Genomic DNA, 19393 nt, shown 5'->3' with positions numbered 1-19393 from the left:
GCCTTTTATTTCTCTTTTACATCTCTAACTTTTCTCCCCTGATTTTTTTTTTCAGTACTTTCAGCTTGTGTTAATGTGTCCATTTCATATTCTGAATAACAGACCTAGGCTAGAGGAGATATCCACCAAGTAGTCCAAACCCACCGTCAGAGACTCTGGTATGTGAGCGGCTACTGGTTCACCTCAGAATGTCAGGAGGAGCCGTGGTGCTTCTCACTTTTTGCTTAATGTGCCAGCATTCAGAAGTCCATTTGGAGAAGTGAAAGGTGGGAGCTGGAGGTTTTACATGTTCTCGAAAGCTGCACTTTTTAGAATGCCCTAAGCATGAGGCTGCAGGCCTGCTTGGAATGGGACTCTTCTGTGTCCTTTCTATGCATGTAAGATTTATATATGTGGAGAAATATACTAGAGGAAGCTTAACTGTAATGCTCTATTGAGCATCCTTGCCTGCTGGAAGAGCAAGGGCGATCCCAGGTTATTAGCCCTAAAAGATGCTTATTTTGCACTAGGGACCCACAAAATTAGTTGCATTAATAGGATTTGGAGAAAGGATGGCGCTTCCTGAAATTAAATGTGTTTTCTTCCTATCTGATTTTGCTCTGAAGTTCTACTGAAGACATTCAATGAATAATTAAAAGCATTGAAGATCTGTGCATATCCTATTATTATTATTATTATTTAATTTGGCAGGCATAGTGACTCTCATTTGCTAAATCCAGCTTGTGAAATGTGCAAGAACCAGTACTCTCTGACTCACTGGGGTGACAAACTTGGTATTGCAGACTGTGACAACAGATGTGCTCTTCTCTCTGAATTAGCAGCAGGGTGGCTCCTGTACTGCAGTCCAAGAGAGTATGGCATTACTTTACCCAGCAAGAAGTTATTTATTTCTGAATGCTTCTAGTTGTTGACTGGATTATGCTGGACTATCTGAGGAAGGTGAGATGCGTTATGGTTCCATCCTTGTGCTTTTGTTCAAGGTTTGAAATCGGTTACATGCTCTACCACCAGACAATGGCAGGTAGTGAAACACTGCTGGCTGCATCCTCAAAAGCTGTGGACACATCTGTTCTCAGTGTTCAGTGGGAGATTCAGGGAAGAAGTGTGGCTCTGCAATGCAGATCCTCTGGGGCAGTGATTGGAGCAAGGATGCTGCTGGTTTTGGATGAGACTAGAAAGAGCAAAGGAAACATTTCTTAGTTAAAGAGAATGTGATAACTGTGGTTTCATTTCTCCACTGAAAAAAAAATAAAGCATGAAGTTGGTAGCTGGGGGCTCTTTGAGGTCTTAAATGGTAATTAAAAATGCTTCCTGTGTTTTCCTTTCAACAACTTAAGTATATCAGCATTGTCTAGTAGATTTTCAAGCCCTTAAACAAACAAAAGCCCAAATTTTAAGTTTTTAAACTAACTCCACAAGATTGTCTTCCTCCACTTGGCAAGAATTTGTTTTCTGTCAGAAGTCAGATTGTCTTCCCTGCTCCCTTGTGAATGATGAGCCTGGCAAAAACCAAGGGACAAGCATAGTTGTCCTTAGAAAATAACTGATGTCTCTAGCAGAGGATGTCTGTGAGCGTGTAATTAACTGGTCCAAAGGGAAGAAGCGTGGGGAAAGTACAGAGCTTAGCAGTAAAAATACACCGATGTTCTCTGTGTACTATAACCGCAAATAAACAGTAGCTCAGACTCTAACAGGCTTTTTACAGTTCTCTGTCAGTGTCCTGAGATAACCCCAGAGTCTTCTGCTCCAGCTTGTGTCAGACCTTTGCCTTGTGTCTTACAGCGAGAGAGGAGATCTTTGTGGTGGATTTATTCTACGCAGATGAAGTCACAGGTGATTTCTGTTGTTCTTTTGGGAAGATGGCACATCACTCGCAGGAATATTTTACTGCCACGGTCTCAAGTTTAGCAGCCATTTGTGTAGTTCAAGAGAACAGTTTAATATTCACGTATTGCTCAATCTGCTGTTGAACTTGCTCTCTATAAAAGGCTCACAAAGGCCTGTGATGGGGAAGCTGGTGGTTTGTATTTATTAGCCTATAAGCTGGGCTTCGTGACTCCAAGGAATCTGTCTTTTTTTCCTCTGGTGATTTATGAATTCTGGCAATGTGATTTAATCCTTTCCTTCTTTCTCTGTTTTCATTCTACAAAACTGTTTTATTATACCAGCTGGCGTTTAAGATGGTGTTCTATGAATGCATCCCTGGTGGGTCTCCCACCCTTCCTGGGAGCTGGTCAGACAGCTCTCAGAAAGGTGCTGCGGGTTGGCTGCCTCTTCCTTTGACAGTCGGTGCTTCTAAGTGCCTGTACGCTGATGCATGCAGTGTGGGGGAAAGTCAAAGGAATAGTTCCTGAAGCTTGCACTGAGCCAAAGATTTCTAGGTGGATATTTAGATACACTGAAGCTAATAGAGGACAGGAGAGGAAATGAGACGAGACATATATTAGATGTGATGTCAGAATTCATTGTATGTTGGGGTGTCTTCATTGTTTCAAAGGCTTCCTTTTATATTTAGCAAATGCTGGAAAATGATCCAGAGTGAACATGGTGAGAAAATGAGTTCAGCTATTCATGTTTCACTGTAACAAGTGTAGATGGGAAAGTAATTTCTCAGTTTAGGTCATTCAGAGGTGGGCTGGTGGAAGGCTTCAGTACAGTTGTCATGCGTTGTTATCCGTGTTATCCAACTAATTAGTCATTTGTTGTTTGTAGAGAAATTGTTTCCAAGTAAAACGTCTTTTGCAGAATAGAGGTTAATGTTAGGCTCTAGCACCTCTGGCACTGCTCCTCTCTGCAGTGCGGTTGTGGGAAGTCACTCCTTAACTGATAAACCTGTTAATAAAACGTTTGGTTTCTCTGGTAATCATGCGTTTGTGCAGCGAAGAAGCTAATACTTTCCTTATGGGCTCATTGGACCTAAATTTCTCTGACGTATTTCTAGCATGAGAGAAAGTGTTTTCCTAGTTATGAAGAGAGAGATTAAGAAGCAATTTTATTCATGAATGGTTTAAGAAATATTTTTGTCCAGATGTTTTGTGTGGAGACATTGAATTCAGCACTTCTGGCAAATCCTGCTTCTAGCAGAAAGGAGTTACGGAGCTCCTGCTGGATGAGAGCAGCTCAGGGTTTTTATTCAGTGAAGGATACAATGGTTTAAAGAGATGCTGCATTCCAAAGGCATTTCTGAAGACCACAATAAAGGTTGTGTCCGGTTGTCTCTTTTTCATTTGTTTTCAGTAATTGTGTCCACAAGTTGATTTTGCTTTCCTGACAGTTCTGATCAAAGCATTTTCATGATGAACTGGTTACTTTTCATTTTGGTTTGTCTGCCAATCCCGATAACAAGAGACACTATTGCTGATAACTGTATAATATTATTTTTTTCTTTAAATATTCTTTTTCTCTCTTCCAACAGGCCATCTGCGGAGAAGAAAAGAGAGAAAGAATGAAGTACCTGTTGTTAATATTTTTCATGAACTTATTGCCACAATATGCTGGCAAGCCTTTGAGCAGAGATGGCAGTTACCCAAAAACATTTGAAGGCATCAGAAATGAGATAGCTGGCTATTATGATATTGCTAAAGCTATTATTGATCTTGCTGTTTATGGAAAAGCTCAGAACAGATCTTATGAAAGATTAGCTGTTTTTGCTGATACCATAGGACCTAGACTAAGTGGTTCCAAAAATCTAGATGCAGCCATCAAGTATATGTACAGTGCCCTGCAGAAAGATGGGCTGGAGAATGTGCACCTTGAGCCTGTGAAAGTACCTCACTGGGAAAGAGGAGAAGAGTTTGCCATGATGCTGGAACCAAGGAATCACAGTATTGCTATTCTGGGACTTGGGAGCAGTGTTGCAACTCCTCCGGAAGGTAATTCTTTTAACACCAAACTGTATCATACTTCTAACAGTACTTTCTCTCAATGGACAAACTAAAGTTTGATTCCCGCTTGCATGGTTCTGCAAGACAAGATGCTAATTCACCAGTACTTCTATGCCTGACATGGTTGATTAGGTTCAGCTTGGGTGAATGGAGCTGTAAAATTCCACTTGAATCCTGACCCTCCTTTACATCCATACCCTTTTCTTTAACATGAAAACTTGTTTGCAGACATCCTGCTCCTCTGTTGAGATTAGTGGGCAGTTTGGTATTGTGATATGGGCTTACCTGGCTGTTCCTTTTTTGGGGGTGAGGAGACTTGTGGGGGCAGGGAAAGCCCTTTTAGGTGTGGTGCTGAGCTGACAAGTGATTTCTGCTCTTCTTGCCTGCCAAGCTCAGTACTCCGCTCTGGCAAAAAAACCACAAACACAAACAAAAAAGTGTCAAAACGAGGATTAGAATCTTGTGCTGAACTTGCAAATTGCCAGCCCCTTGCTAAGCATGGCAGTTGGTGTCTGTTTTTCCTTCTCCCCACCTCCTTCTCCTCCTTTCCGTTTGCTGTTTCAGGCTTGCATGGGTAAGTTTCTGGCACCTGCTGCTGAAAAGTGTGCTGCCTTTTAGTAGATCATACATGATGTGCTACTTCAGGTGCAAGGATGATCTTTAGGGCTCAGCAAAAAGCAGTCTTTTTCAGCTCCCAGACATCATCTTGCTTGCTAATGAACCAGTTTGTAAGAGTGTCTTTTTGTGCATGTAAGTGTGGAGCTTCCTCATTGCTTCTTCCATTCTGCATAAATAACAATAGACTTACTCCTAGGTGGCTTCAAATGCTATCATGTTCCTTTATAAGGAAATAAATTTAGGACATAAAATGTAACATTATACTCATAATTTTCTTATAACTTGTACATTTTTTTTCTGATAGTAGCTTTCTGTTTGAAATGAAGCAAATTATGTGTATGTGCTTTTCTGTTTGGAAAAAATTGCATAGTCCTACAAAATATGGCAGAATAAAATGGTGACATATAAGATATGTTTGGAATAAAACCTAATTGCTCTGAGAAACCGCTGCTGTAAGTTTTGTTGGTGGTATTTCTGCCTTACTGAAGTAAGTTGCCTAAAAGGCAATACAACTAAAACCATTAATAATATCTGTGTATCTTACGCTTGAAGCTTAGTGCTTCGGTAGAATATTCAGTAGAATATTTTAACAGTGCTCACAGTGGCTTGCTATGTCCTTCTTTCTTTAAGCATCTTATTGTACTGCTGATTGAAGATTGTTTTCGGTGCTGGTTTCTACTGTCACATGGTAGAAATACATCATCGTCTTTCTTCCTTGCCTTTTTTCTTTCCTTCAAGATCAGCCATGTTTCTGAAGAGATGTAGATTTTGGTGTGAGAAAGCTGGATGGTAATCAAATCTCTTCCAAAGAGCAGACAGGGGGGTTGTGGAGTCTCCTTCTCTGGAGATACTCAAGACCCGCCTGGACGCCTACCTGTGGGGCCTGGTGTAGGGAACCTGCTTTGGCAGGGGGTTGGACTCCATGATCTATGGAGGTCCCTTCCAACCCCTTTGATTCTATGATTCTGTGACAGCTTCTTACGTGTGGTGGAATCCTCTTGAGGAAATTACTTGTTTATCATTTAAAACCTTCCCTATTGTTTGTGGTTCTTGAGATTTCTTTTGCCCTCCTCTTGCTGTGTGTGAGCTGTGGCAGGTTACCATGCCTGTAGGCTCACCAGCCTGTCCTGTAACCCCTGAGGGCCGAGTTGCCTCAAACTGAGAGAAAGGCCAAGGGAAGCCCCTGGTCTCTGTGGGTTGGGAGGTGTGCAGCTCAGGTAGGCCCTAAAGCACACCTCGTCTTGAACATGCCATGAAAATCATCTGTTTAAGCTTTTTAACACCTCTGCCTCATTACTTCTGAGGAATTTATTCCCAGATCCTTCTGCTTCAACCAGTGATTGTCACTCTGCTCTCTTCTTGAGAAACAGGGATAGAAGGCTGCCATACAGTGCATTTAAAATATTTGAACCATTTCCCTCAGTCAGGGAATATCTGATTTCTCTTGTTTTAGCCAAGAAGCTGTGGGAACGTGAGTCATCTTGTAATCAAAATAATGCAACTTGATACAAGATGTTTAATGCTGATTCTGCTGGCATAGTTTTGCTGTTGCTGCGCAGAGTGAGGTCGTGCAGATCAGCCACGCTTCGTTGTGCCAGGAGGACACTGAGCATTAGCTGTAAGATGGCTGCTCTTTGGACTGGCCATTAGTGCCTGTACTCTGGGAACTGTACAGGTGATCCCAAAGGTGTTAGGTGTTAGCTTAGGGGTTGTTGTGTGTTTAAATCACTGTATTCCCATGGGGATATGTTTCAGACATCTCAGTGCTCAAAATGATGTCTGTAAAGCCTTGACAGAGCCCTTCCTTGGCACTGCTGATCCCTGCTGACACCAGAGGACAGCACTGCTGAACTTTGTCCTTCAGAGTCAGTGTGGCGGCAGGAGAGGGTGACTCCCTGCCCTCTGGTAGGCACAAAAGGCTGTTTCTTGCTTTTGCATCCTCTCAGCCATGTTCTGTGTTCCTCCTATTCCTTTATGTGCCACCAGTCATGAGAGCTGATGAGCTAAGAAAGTAGGAAACACTGGCAGAAGGTTTAAAAGCTGCTTCCCTTCATGTGTATTGAGTGTTTCATACTGGACTCCATGGTTCCTGAGTGCACCTCCAGCTGTTCCTGGAGCTCTGCTCCCAGAGCTAGCTGTCTGAAGGGCTCTTTATTGAAACAGAAGTACCCTAACAGTGGTTAGAAGCCTGGCTTCTTATGTTGGAAAGAGAGGATTCATTTTCCCTTCTGTCTCTGGAAATTCAAACTTATCTTTCCTAAGAGCAACCAAATAGCCAAAGCACATGCTAAGTTTGCTCACTTTCCATTTCAGTGTATGCTGCAAATGTGTGGAAAAAACCCCACAACACTTGGAGAAAGAATCAGGAAGCCCTCATTACCAGTAATATTTTAGCGTTGGACATTGAGCCAGCGTTGGCTCCTGGATAAAAGGGGTGTTTCACTTCCTGCTGGTGTTCTATCTAACCCACACCTTTTGGGCTGCAAAACATATGGGACATGGACAGAACTTGGCCCATTTCTTGGATTTGTTTGGATTTACCCACTTTGGCCCATGTATGAGTTTGACACAGAGCTGCTTGTCTCACTGAGACAGATCTGATGTGTAGGATGCTTCTTGGGACCTTGTGATCTCATGGATAAAATCCATGTTTCTCTGTCTTCTTTTTCAGGACTATGGACAATGTGCCAAGATGTCAAATTCCCAGATTCAGTCTGATTTGCTCAACAAAAAGGGCAGGGCAGGAAAGATTATCATTTTTATTTAAGGGGAAAAAAAGCATTGTTCCCTTTTAACATGTCCCAGGATTTGAAGATGTTGGGTCAAAGAGAATTGTTACAGTGAGGGAGGAACTTTCATGCTTGTCAAAGTGTTAGGGAGAAGAGAAATGTGAAATGCAGAGTGACCTGGATTTGTAGAAATCAGCAAGGACTGAAAGTGGTTACCACCTCAGGGAAATGTATTCCTAGGTTACAGACAGGATTAAATGTTAGAAAGTGCGCAGTTTTGGAGGCTGAGAAACTGGAGGTTTACCATATTTAGTCAATGTCCTTGTCTCATTTCCAGTGTTTCAGCATTGGCAAAACATAGATATATATAGAGAGGTTGTGTTGATTTCTGGTAGTGCTGATTATATCCCCAAAATTCTGAGCAAAACAAATATAATTGTTGCTTTGAGTATCCTGTAATTGAGGAAAAATAGTAGTTTAGCAGATGTTTGACCATAAAGTATCAAAGAAATCATATTTATTTTCATGTGTTTTAAAATGCACTTTATTTTTCCTGATGCTTGTCTGACCCTGATATTTTAAAGAACTACTGACATGGAGAATAAACCCCAGAATGCATCTTGCTCTAAATGCCTCTCCTACAAAGGAACATCCTCTGGTTTCTCTGTACTGTTGGTAGCAGTGAAACTGAAATTGGATGAATGTAAAAATGATACCTTGGCAGACTTTTTCCTAGTTTGTTTGTTAAGAGTTGTGGGATTTTTTTTGTTTAACTATCAACAACATTTGGTCCAGTCTTGCTCTTACAGAAGGTAGTGGGAGTTTTGCCATTTACATAATAAGCATTTAATTCCAGTCTGTTATTTATAAAATAGGGATGATAATGTGTCATGAAGCTGTTGAGAGCATATAGTTGCCATAGGCTCAGTCTTTTTAAGCCAGGGATGCTGCTGAGAGCAGTGATCTGGCCTCAGTCCTGTCTGAGGTAGCTTCCCCCAGTGCTCTGAATCCTCTTGTTTCAGTTCTCAGAGATAAAACTGATTAGGAAATTGAACTGAATTAACAGAAAGGCAGCAGAAAAGGCAGTTCTGATGTATAACAGATGAATTACCCTTTTGTAGCCAGAATCTAAGGTGACCACTGATCTCCAAGGAGAAGGAAAGGGCTTGAGTACCCATTGTGATCAAGGGTTCGCTGATGTGAGCCCAGGATGGAGAGTCTGAAACTAGAGAGAAAAGCGCAAGACAAAGCTCTACTTCCATCTCCAGTGGATCTCCATTTTTCAGTGCGTGGGGTGCAATTGATTCATGTTTTGAGACAATGAGACTAAGTCTTGGATGCCTGGATTGCTTTTTTTATTTATTACTTAGAGCAACACTGTGATAATAACACTGCTGTTATTCTTGGAATGTAGAGGCTCTTATCCATTAAGGACTTCTGGTGCTGTGGTGTTCAGCAGCCTGGCATCTGGAACTGAAGTTGGGCTGGTGGCATTTGGAAGATGTAGAGAGTGGGAGTAGCTCTGTGGTTTGGGGTGAGCATGCTGTCTGGGAAGGACGTGGGTTCCAGTCTGTGCTTTAATGGATATGCATGTGAAATATACAGACTAGTAGCAGCAGAAAAATCTATCTTCAGATTGTGACTCTTTATGGTGTCGCTGTACTTAAAGGTGCTTTCCTGGCAGCTGGGAAGTCCAGGCTGAAACTCTTGCCTCACACTAGTGATGTATTCCGAATGCATGGGAGATGTGTGTACAGCAGGGTGCTGCCACTTCACTCCCAAGGAATGGCCTGCAATGACTGGCATCTGTCTCTCTCATAAGGGAAGGGTTGCTCTCAGTGCTCCTTTCTTATTTGGATGAGGGCATGTTCAGCAGCTGTTTTTTCTGGGTCCTGCATGACTCCATGCAGGCTGTTTAGCAAGCCCATGTCCTTTTCAGGGCTGTCCTGAGAACACCAGCTGCTGAAGTGCTGCTGTAACAGTACCTCATGCTGTCCCACTCCACTGTCTCCAAGGGCATCGTGCTGGGTGTCAAGTATGGCCTTCTTGTAACAGGATTTACTGCTGCACAGGAAGCTACATGTTATTGAAACCAAGCTGCTGTGGTAAGATCCAGTACTTGCTGGAAATTGTAAGTCATATTTGTTGAAAACGTAACTGCTATATACTGTTTATTTTTCTCTCTGTCTTCCTAGAGAACTGAGTAATGTATTTAGTCTCTGTGCTGTGCAACAGAACTGAAGAGCCTCATCCTTTTGGACAACTCTCCTTTGTAATTTTAGTTTTGTGAAGTAATTCTATTTTCTGTTCCACAGAGTAGCTGAGATCACATTTTCCAAAAGCATATTCATATTTTGCAAAATAATATTACCTGATAATACCCCTCCTCTTCATTTCACAATTTGCCTTAAATTATTTGCTCTTTTCTTCATATTACAATTGTTTTCAGCACGTTGATATGTGTTGATGGAGCAAAGATGTTGCTCGGTGTTAAGAGTATTTTAAGTTTTCAGTCAGAGCTAATGGCTTTTAAGGGAGGAAAAAAATGTGATGATGTGAATCTTTCATTTGCTTTAGTCAGACACCAAACCTTAGTTTAATGAGTAGACCCAGAATTTGGGTTTGTTTTGCTGAAAATCTTGTTGAATGTTATGGAACCTTTGGGGCAAGCCGAACTGCTTCCTGGAGAAAGCTCAAAAGCAACATGCTTATAAAAATATGTAAAAATGTGATGGATGCTAGCTGTTATTCATAGCTTATGATTATAGAATTGCATATACGAGTTAATTCTTCATTGAATGCTGTTCCATCGGAAAGCATTTGGCACAGGCCCCCTTGCTGAGTGATAACTTTGTGTAATCCTTTGCTTTACACAGGAATGCAAGAAAGTCTTCTCCTAGGCATTTAATATGACGAGGTTAAGTACACTGTACATGGAGTGCCACTGAGGAATAGTTTAACTTTTGTTTACTTTAGAAATTGCACCAAAGCAGAGGTTTTTGCTTTGCTCCTTCTGTGTTCTGGCAAATGCACGCAAAGGAGAGAGTCAGTTCTTTCTTCTAGTAAAGCACAAAACAAACCAGTCTGGAGCAGGGTCCTGTTGTGGTTGCTTTGCCATAAACAGGAAGAAAAAAGACCTCAGACCTTAAGATAAAGGTCAAACATTGAAGAAGTAAGACATAGTTGAGGGGAAGAATGTTTTCTGGGCTGATTTTCGAGGTTGCTAAGCCTTGATAGTATATCTTGGCAAGTCCCTTACCCAATTTATTTTTCAACACTAAATTTGCCTTTTCACTCTTCTACTGAAAAAACTTCTTGTGTTTCAACAATTTCCTCTCCCCCCCCCCCCCCAACTCCAGAAGTATAACTCAATCAGCTAGTCACAAATACTTGAGACTTCTAGTAGGTAAAATCAGCCTGGATTTCAACATACCTTGATGGAGCAGATTTCTGGTTCCTTCATTAGCTTTGTCAGTGGGATGAGGTGCAAATGGAGAAATCTGAGGAAGAGTGGCAGTAGACAAGAAATGAAGGCATCAACAGTGTGGTGTCACTGCTGTGTGGGGTGGGGCCACTGTCTTCAGGGAGGATTCACATGCTGTGATGTGCTGCTGCTCCTGTTCTTTCTTTGTCTTCTTCTTACCATGAAGAAGCATCCTGTTATCCTGGTCCAGGTGTCCTGATGGTTCTGGTGACAGTGGAGGCAGCCCTTTGTTCCTCCTGCTGCTTGGCTTCAGAGTTTGGGACATGTTTCAGATGCATTCTTGCCCAGGTTAAACGTCTCGACCATTATCATTATATTAACTGGTAGTATTTTCTGTTTTTGTGTTGGGATTTTAGGCAGTATTTGTTTACTTATTCTCAATGCATAACGCACAGGGATGTTTAGTGGAGATTTGATTGGTGTCTTATCCAAATTTGTTGTGTCTAGACCTGGGAAGAATGTGTTTTAATTGTTTTAAGCAAAAATTGCCCTGTCCATCAGGGTATTTACTTGGCAATGGCAGCGCTAGCAATATTGATCAGCAGCACCATGGTTCCATCGTGTGATGTGTAAGAGAATTTGGAATTCTTATTCACATGCAGAGTGAATTAATGAAGTATGGAAGTATGTATGGATCAGTGGCTCACTTGCTGTCATTAAAAAATATGTTGAATGATGACTGCAGTTGTATTTGTAACTAGATTCCCAATGGACTGTTTCTGTTGATGTGGATGACCAAATTGAGACCAGGGGAAGAAAAAAGACAGTAATGTAGGCCTTAATTGAGTAATCAGCAGTTTACTATCCAGGAAGATTAAACAGTATGCAAATAATACTTCTTTCTGACTTCTCTAAATTCTTCTATTTTAATACAGCATCCGATAGTAACTAACTGGGTCAAATTTGTATGCGGTTAAGAATTGTAGGATGGTAATAAATAAAAACAGAGACTAGATTCTCAAATCTCAGAAATCCGTGATGCTCGATGCATTAAAATCTTGCCATGTCTTGCCCTGCCATGGCCAAGAATGTCAGCAGTGTTCTGTGTGAGGTTTCCATTGAGTTGTTCAAATAGGAATTCATCAGTTCTCAAAACACAATTATAGGCTGGATTTTACCTTTTTTCTTGCTCTTCTTTGCAACCAGTTACTAACATAGACAGATGCATAACTCCAGGTACTAAAATTTCTTAACTTCTTGGTGCATTTAAACTTGAAGAGAATAAGTTGCCTCTTGGGGGAATTCCCTTTGAACTAATCTAGTTCTAGCATCATTGCTGGCAGGTAAGCAGGTGCTGGGACAATGGCTGTCCTGATAGAACCATTCATGCCAAGAAGTCAGGCTTGTGATGTATGGCAGCAGCACAGATAGCTGATTTATGGGTGCTTTTTTAGAATACATATTATTGGACTTTCTGCAGCTAATCAAGAGTAACTGTAATCCATCTCACCTTCTGCCTGCCTGTGTAGAATTTCAGGCCTTGCTAATGCATGCAGTGCCATTTATTTCGATTGGCAGTGTGACCAACATTGTGGCTTAGCCAAGTGTTCAGATACAAACATACACTTCTGTGTACAGAAGACTGTAGTACTTCAGTTCATTGCTAGTTCCTGTCATTAACATTTTTCCCGTACCTTAGTTCTCAGAAATGACATGGTGCAGTTTACTGGCTAATGTGAGAAATGAAAGGAAAACCGTAGCACTATGCAGACTCTTCTGCTCACTGGCCAACCCAACAAGTATGATCTTTCACACGGCAAGAACTAAGTAGGCTTCTGCTTCATGCTGTCAGCCAAATTTGTCGTGTTCAGAGTTCTTTCTTCTAGGCAGTTTACTTAGCTAATCCCCAAATGTCTTTCATCTCTTGGACTGTGCAGGTTATAATCTCTGTATTTTGCCTAAGTAAGCAGGCAGTTCAGCTCCCTCCTTAAATAGGTTTTCTGAACGCTTCTGTATAACACACAGACAAGCTCCAGATCAGGTGATGACAGTAGTAAGGAAGGGATAGAAGAGCATTAGAGATGGGGAGCGGAGCTGGAGTGGTAGGAGATGCAAGAAAAGTTTGATTGATTTGGTTAAAGGCTTGGTGAGGTGAGACACTTCTCTTTTTTAAAAGGAGCAATCCATTCTCCTTTATGAGAAACTGTTGGGCTTTTTTTTTCCATTTCTGCCTTTACACTGGAAGTCTAGGGGGGTTTTATGTGTGTGTTCACATATGTATTTAAACTAAACATTGTTCTTATGGCTGTAATAGATGAGACTGAAATGGAATCAAATGGGGCTTAAATGCAAATGAGACATTGGATTAGTCAGAAGTTACACCAGTGAACTTTGTTTAGTCATGGAAAGTGCTGTAATAGATGCTTAACATATAACTTGCTGCTATTTAAGTTAAACTTGCAGAGAGAACCTTTGTTTTATTTTGTCAAAGAATGGCTTTATTTAGCTGCTTTGGGAACACTGAGAAACAGAGACCCTGTGCTGGAGGTCGCAGCTCTAAGCCTTGACTTTAACTCCCAGAAAGCACCCTACACGAACTCCTGGTGCTTGCTGGCAGGGTAGGGTGGTAAATGCGCTGGTCCATGACACTTCTTAGATATTATAGATAGTTGCTGGCTGCCTGTGGCATTCTCTAAAAACCACCCAGAGTGGATATTTGTTCATTAATTCAGTAAAGCAGTGCCAACACCACTTACACCCCTTGCTTCCCTTGCTGAACAGGCTGTAATGCAATGTCTGTCCTCCCAGTGCAATGCTGTGTGACCCAAGTGGAGCATTGGGATGAGCAACTCAGCTGCAGTGGGAAATAGTATAAGACATGGATTGCAGCATCAGTCTACTGAGACCTTGAATTTTCTTGTGAGAAATGAGATTTTGCAGATAGCTGGCTCTATTTCCAGTGGAATGGTTCCATCTGCAGAACGATTCTGTCAGAGGGATGCTCCTTAGTAGGCGTTGGGACCTCCAGTTCAGTAGACACAGCTGGAGTCTGTTAGCACTCTCGCTACCTGCCAACGACAACCAAGTAGAATTTGAAGGTGATTCTCTGCTTTGGCTCTTGGTGCCTCTTTTTGTAAAGCTAAGGATCTGAATAGTTACTTGGTTAAAATTTTTACACCTCTCACCCTAGGTTAGTCCTGTAGCTAAAATCCACTGGCCTTTCCTGCAGCCATTGATGTCTCGTGCCCTCCTAGAGGTGCGCTCTTAAGAAACCAGATTTTTTGTGTGTAACAGTTTCTGTAAGGGTTTGAAGTATGCTATAATTTCTTCTTAAAGAAGCCATGAGCCTGGATATAGATGCTAGGAAAGGTGACCTTCCTGTGTTTTTATCAATCCTTTTCATGTATTACAGTTTGAGGAGGAACATTTGCTTTTCCAAATCTGATACTTTGACTTCTTCAGCAAATCCCTACTCCTTACCAGACCCGTGTTTTTAGCTTAAGTTTTCACTGATGGCTTTTAGGTGACATGTGCAACGTTAACATTTCAGGCATCCATCCTATGTTTGGAAGAAAAGCCCTAGCCCACATTGTTCAGGAATTTCTACTTATCTCTGTAATCAATCAAGAGAACCAGATTATTACCAGGGGTAACTCTAATGAGTTACTTTGTAAATGGAGTGAAATATAACTCCCTAATTAACATTCTGACAAGACAGAAGCATTCCCTGGCTTTGGAAAAAAACTTTTTATGTAAATTCCTTCTTTATTTATATTTTTTCCTGAACAACATAATGTAGCTATTCAAGATTATTCCAAATATTAAAAACAAACAACTGGGTGGGATGTAATTTAGCCTGTGTGAATAGTTGTCCAGAAGTACCTGCCTGTGTTCCTGTCTCAAAGCTGGGAAACATGGGCTCCTGGGAGAGCTCCCCAGAAGGGCTCAGTACAACTGTGGTATTCTTCTGAGTTAAATATAAAGGGTTTTGTTTGTTTGTTTGTTTAATTTATAGACTTGCTGCAACATTTTTTTTTTTAAAGCTGTGAAGCTTTAATTTCATTTATGGATTTAATAATGATCTGTTTTAGTCTATAAATATGTGCTTTCATGTGTCTGGTGTTAAGCTGAGTTGGTTAGCAACGTATCAAAACAATTCCATCTTTCTTATTATAATCCCATAGGCAGCTTTGCAAATGTTTTTATCGTGTTAATGACTGCAGTGAGGCACTAAAGCACATTTAGAGAACAGAATTCCTTCCATGTCTCCCTCATGTCCTTCAAGTGTGGTACTGCGTGTAGCTGGTTTAGGGCACTATTGCAGCTGTTTGGTACCAGGCCCCAGTGAAGCTTTTTACATAGTCTTCCTTTGCCAGTATGGAATTGAGTCTGCTTTCCTGTGTTCTGTACAGCCCATGTTTTTCTTTCTGTTAAAACTGGCTTTTGGAGAGTTACAAGAAAGCTGTAAAACCACTGTAATGCTTTCTTTCAGGAATTACAGCGGAAGTCATCGTGGTAGCCTCATTCGAAGAGCTGCACAGAAGAGCTCAAGAGGCCAAGGGGAAGATCGTTGTCTACAACCAACCTTTCATCAGTTACGGTGAAACTGTGCGGTACAGATCACTGGGAGCAGTGGAAGCTGCTAAGGTTGGAGCAGTGGCATCCCTCATTAGATCCGTTGCTTCTTTTTCTATTCATAGGTAAGCAATTCTTTTCTCCCCGTGTCTCACATTTCAGCCTTTACTTCACATGACATTTCTGGGTGGGCATTTTTTGCTTTTTCCAACTTAAACGTTGCCAGTCATGAGTGGGTGTTCGGTTTTGAAACTCTTGGCTACACAAGAGTTCTTTTCCCTCATGCTTTGTCGTTCTTTCCCAATGTTTTCATTTTTTGTTACTGATCCAAATTGTGTGTTTTAGGTTTTTTTTTTTACTTTTAAAGAACTTCCTGTATTCTCAAGGCTACTGTGAATATTCTGAGGTAACTGGAATTAAATGTCTGCGGTGACAACATGGATCAGAGTGTGCGTGATAACTCTGTGTATTTGACTGGAATGTATGTGAATAGTTTTTACTGTATTGGGAATTTTCCCTGCTCTAGGCTGGCTTCTACTAGATGAAACAGTAGTCTGCTTCTAACACCATTAATTCAGAGCACTTTAGAAGTAAGATGGGTAATTCTCACTCAGTTCTTTAAATAAGATAGGCTGAAACCATGTTTTCTTGTATTTTGAGATGCTTTAGTACATTACCTACTTATCATATGTAGTTTTACTACTCAAATAAGTATATATATATTTTTTTCTTTTCTGATTGGTAAGAGAATTGGTAAGATTTTTTTCAGACTCTGAGAGCTTATACTTAAAATACTCATCTGTGTTGAAGAACACAAGTTGAGGCACAGAGGTGAGATGGAGAGGAGTCTGGCCATCAGGTACACGCTGTTATTAGCATAACATTTTTATAATGTGACACAGTTGTTGGTGAGCTTAATGCTTGCAGTGGGCTTTGTCCAGCAGGCTGCTGGCTGAGATGAGAGATCATGCAGTCTCAGAGCTGGACTGAGGACTGTGGATAAGCCAGAAACATCCTCCACCCCCTGCTCTGGAACTTGAGCTGCAAGCTGAGCAGGAGCCTTTGTGGTTAGAGGCAGGAGTAGCTGGGTGTTTAAGCCATGTCAGAAGGCAAGCTTAACTGCCCCTTATACAAAGCAGCACTGAAGAGATGCATGGGTACCGATGGATGGGAAGCTGGACATGAACCAGCAATGTGCCACAGCTGTATTTTGGGCCACGTCAAAAGAAGCGTGGCCAGCAGGGTGAGGGAGGTGATCCTCCTGCCCCTCTACTTTGTGCTGGTGAGGCCTCACCTGGAGTACTGCATCCAGGTGCGGAGTCCCCAGTGCACTATGAGACTTGGGCCTGTTGGAGCGTGTCCAGAGAAGGCGCACAGAAATGATCCAAGGGATGGAACACCTTCCCTATGAGGACAGGCTGAGAGAGATGGGGTTCAACCTGGAGAAGAGAAGGTTCTGGGGAGACCTGAGAGTGACTTTTCAGTGCCTGAAGGGGGCTGTAAGAAAGAAGGGCACAGGCTGTTCAGTGGAGTATGCTGAGATAGGACCAGGGGAATGGTTTCAAAGTACAAGAGGAAGGATTTAAACTGGATATATGGAAGAAGGTTTTTACAGTAAGGATGGTGAAATGCTAGAACAGTTGCCTGGAGATGTGGTGGATGCCCAATGCCTGGAGACATTTAAGCTCAGCCTGGACGGGGCTCTGAGCTACCTGATCTATCTGTAGGTGTCCTGGTTCATTGCAGGGTCCCTTCCAACTCAAACAAATCTATGACTGAACTTTATAAAAGTAAGTGGTGCTACATTTTGTAATACTATTTTGTTTGGTCTGTGTTTGTTCAGAGTAGTTCATATTATTTGTTTCTGTCCCAGCTGCCCATTAGGTCTTTACCTGAAGAGTGATTGTTGTCTGTAGCTAACCTGACCCTGAGTGTGTCCCATACTGGAGATGTGTCCTGGTAGGGTAATGGCATGGTTTCTTTTCGATCCATGCCTTGGTTTTATTGCTATAGAAGTGAAGGCTGGGAAGCAGGAAGAAGTGGTATAGCATTGGGTCTTTCTTGTGGCTGGCAATGGGATGTGGCTGGGGCTGGCACTTGGAAGCACTCTTGAGTCCACCACTGGGGTCAGGATGTAAGTGGTCACATCTGAGCGGTATCAGAATTGTGCAAGTCTCATCATTGATGCTTCAAAAAGTCTGAGAAATGAAGTAATGTCAACTAACTGAATTGGATCACATACTACGCTGCTGATGTTGGTGCCTGATAACATTTTTATGTGCTTTGTATTCCATTCCCCTAAAGAAGTCATCATTACCAGCTTAAATTACTTTCTTGAAAATAAAGTATTTTGAATTCAGATACTGTCCAAATGATATTAGTTCTCCACAAATGTAGCACTTCACAATATATTTTCTAGTACTAACAGTGTTTTAATAGATTTAATACTGTTGAACAGGAAGTGAAACGTGTTTCAAAAGACAGTTCTGTGGGAAAAAAACACACAAAAAAAGGTATCTTGAAAATAGCCTTATTTGTTATCATCAGAGAACACTGTAATCCATGACCTGTTTATTGTCTGAAAACCAGAAGATGATCTGAGCTCTGATCTTTCCAGTTCTTATTTCTGGCACCCTGTGGACGTATTCATTTGAAAGCTGCTCTTTGCATCTTCTGTTTGCCAGCCTGTTTCTGGAAGTGTATTTTAGCATGCAAAGGAAATTATAGAGATGTAGAACAGAGGTAGAGGCTCAAGGTAGTGAAGCCTGTTTATGGGATCTGAATACTGCATTATAGTTATTTCAGAATTGAATGAATAGAGGGGAGAGACAGCTGCCAAATGCGTGTTTGTTTTGAAGCATTGAATCCTTAATCTATGCTGTGAGCTGAGGTGTCAAAAGCAATTTCAAATTTAGATGCTGCCAAGAAGCACTTTTTTCATGGAATGTACTTTCTCTTTACATTTACCTTCACTTAGGGGTTTCTTTTAGGGACGGAGGAGGAATTGGTTAATCTACTTTCCTCTGTAATAAGAGAAGTATTCAGGCTCAGTCTGTCACTTCTGCCACTCGGTGACGCACAGATCTGCGTTGTGTTTCTGTCAGGAAACAGGCATTGCTGCAGGGGAGATGGATTCTCCTATATCTATGCTTCCTTCTGTGTTTTCTTCTGATCCCTGTTTGTGTCCCCTTGACAGTCTACAGCTGCGCTGTGCTGTGGATTCGGCTGGGATGCAGTGCCTCTCCTCAGCCAGCGTCTGGGGCTCCACTTGTCTAACCTGCTCTTTGGAGTGATTGATGGCAAATGCTGCATTGCTGGAGGGAACAGCAAGTTAGAAGGGTGAGAGATGAAAGGTAAAGCGCTGATGAAAGGCTTCTTACTATTGTGAAAGAAAGTCTTGCATTCTTCCAGTTTGTACGCCACTATTTTGTTGACCAGAACCTTCACTTTGGAGGGCCCCCAGTACACATATGCACCTATATACTAATAACATAATGGTATTGTCGCGGTTTTCCAAAGCAAACATATTAGAAGAAAGTATCCCCTAATACTCACAATCCCACCTTCCTCAGGTCATGGAAGGGCAGAACTTCAGTTTTCCCTCAGCTGTATCAGAGTGCTTTTAATTGTGGTGGTTTTTTTGTTTGTTAGTTAGTTTGTTTGCTTGCTTGTATTTAAGATTGCAAACTGTATTGAACAGGGCCTACTGCTACTCTATTTGCAACTGTTTAAGCTGGCTAAAACAATGAAAACCTCTTCATGGTGTCATTTCGAGGTGATCTTCCAATGTGAACAAAATTGGTAGGTTAAAAAGAAGTACAGTCTAGTAAATCAGCTTCTTAGGCTTATTAAGGCAGGTTATTAAAGTTTACTGACAGGATGGAATTGGTAAGCTCCCAGAGTGAATGAAATCAGTGTTCTCTTACTGGCAGCTTGCTGACTGTTCCTTGGTCCAGAGCTGGCAAGCAGCTACCATGCTGTCAAGGGCAAAAACTGTGGATCCTGATGGGAAGCTCTGAGCAGAGATAATATGGGCAGCATAGTTGTCTTTAAGGTATGATACTATAGCTGTAGAAAGCATAAAACTGCTTGGGGTGTCAGGCACCCCAAGTCTGAATGAGGACAAGGAGGAATGAACTTAAACATTGCTTTGTTTCTCTTAG

General features: G+C 41.6%; 1 protein-coding gene across 1 annotated transcript in view; it reads left to right on the top strand.

The window, feature by feature from the left end:
• Positions 1 to 19393, top strand: part of CPQ (carboxypeptidase Q) — a 153201-nt gene that overhangs the window by 15284 nt on the left and 118524 nt on the right. Inside the window, exons 2-3 of the mRNA XM_072328974.1 lie at positions 3416 to 3872; positions 15148 to 15355. Of these exons, the coding sequence (XP_072185075.1) occupies positions 3446 to 3872; positions 15148 to 15355 (635 nt within the window). The 5' untranslated portion in view covers positions 3416 to 3445. The remainder of the gene's footprint in view (positions 1 to 3415; positions 3873 to 15147; positions 15356 to 19393) is intronic.

Source organism: Excalfactoria chinensis, chromosome 2 (genome assembly GCF_039878825.1).
Source record: "Excalfactoria chinensis isolate bCotChi1 chromosome 2, bCotChi1.hap2, whole genome shotgun sequence".
Classification (NCBI taxonomy): Eukaryota; Metazoa; Chordata; class Aves; order Galliformes; family Phasianidae; genus Excalfactoria; species Excalfactoria chinensis.
This window is presented reverse-complemented; position numbering and strand designations above follow the sequence as displayed.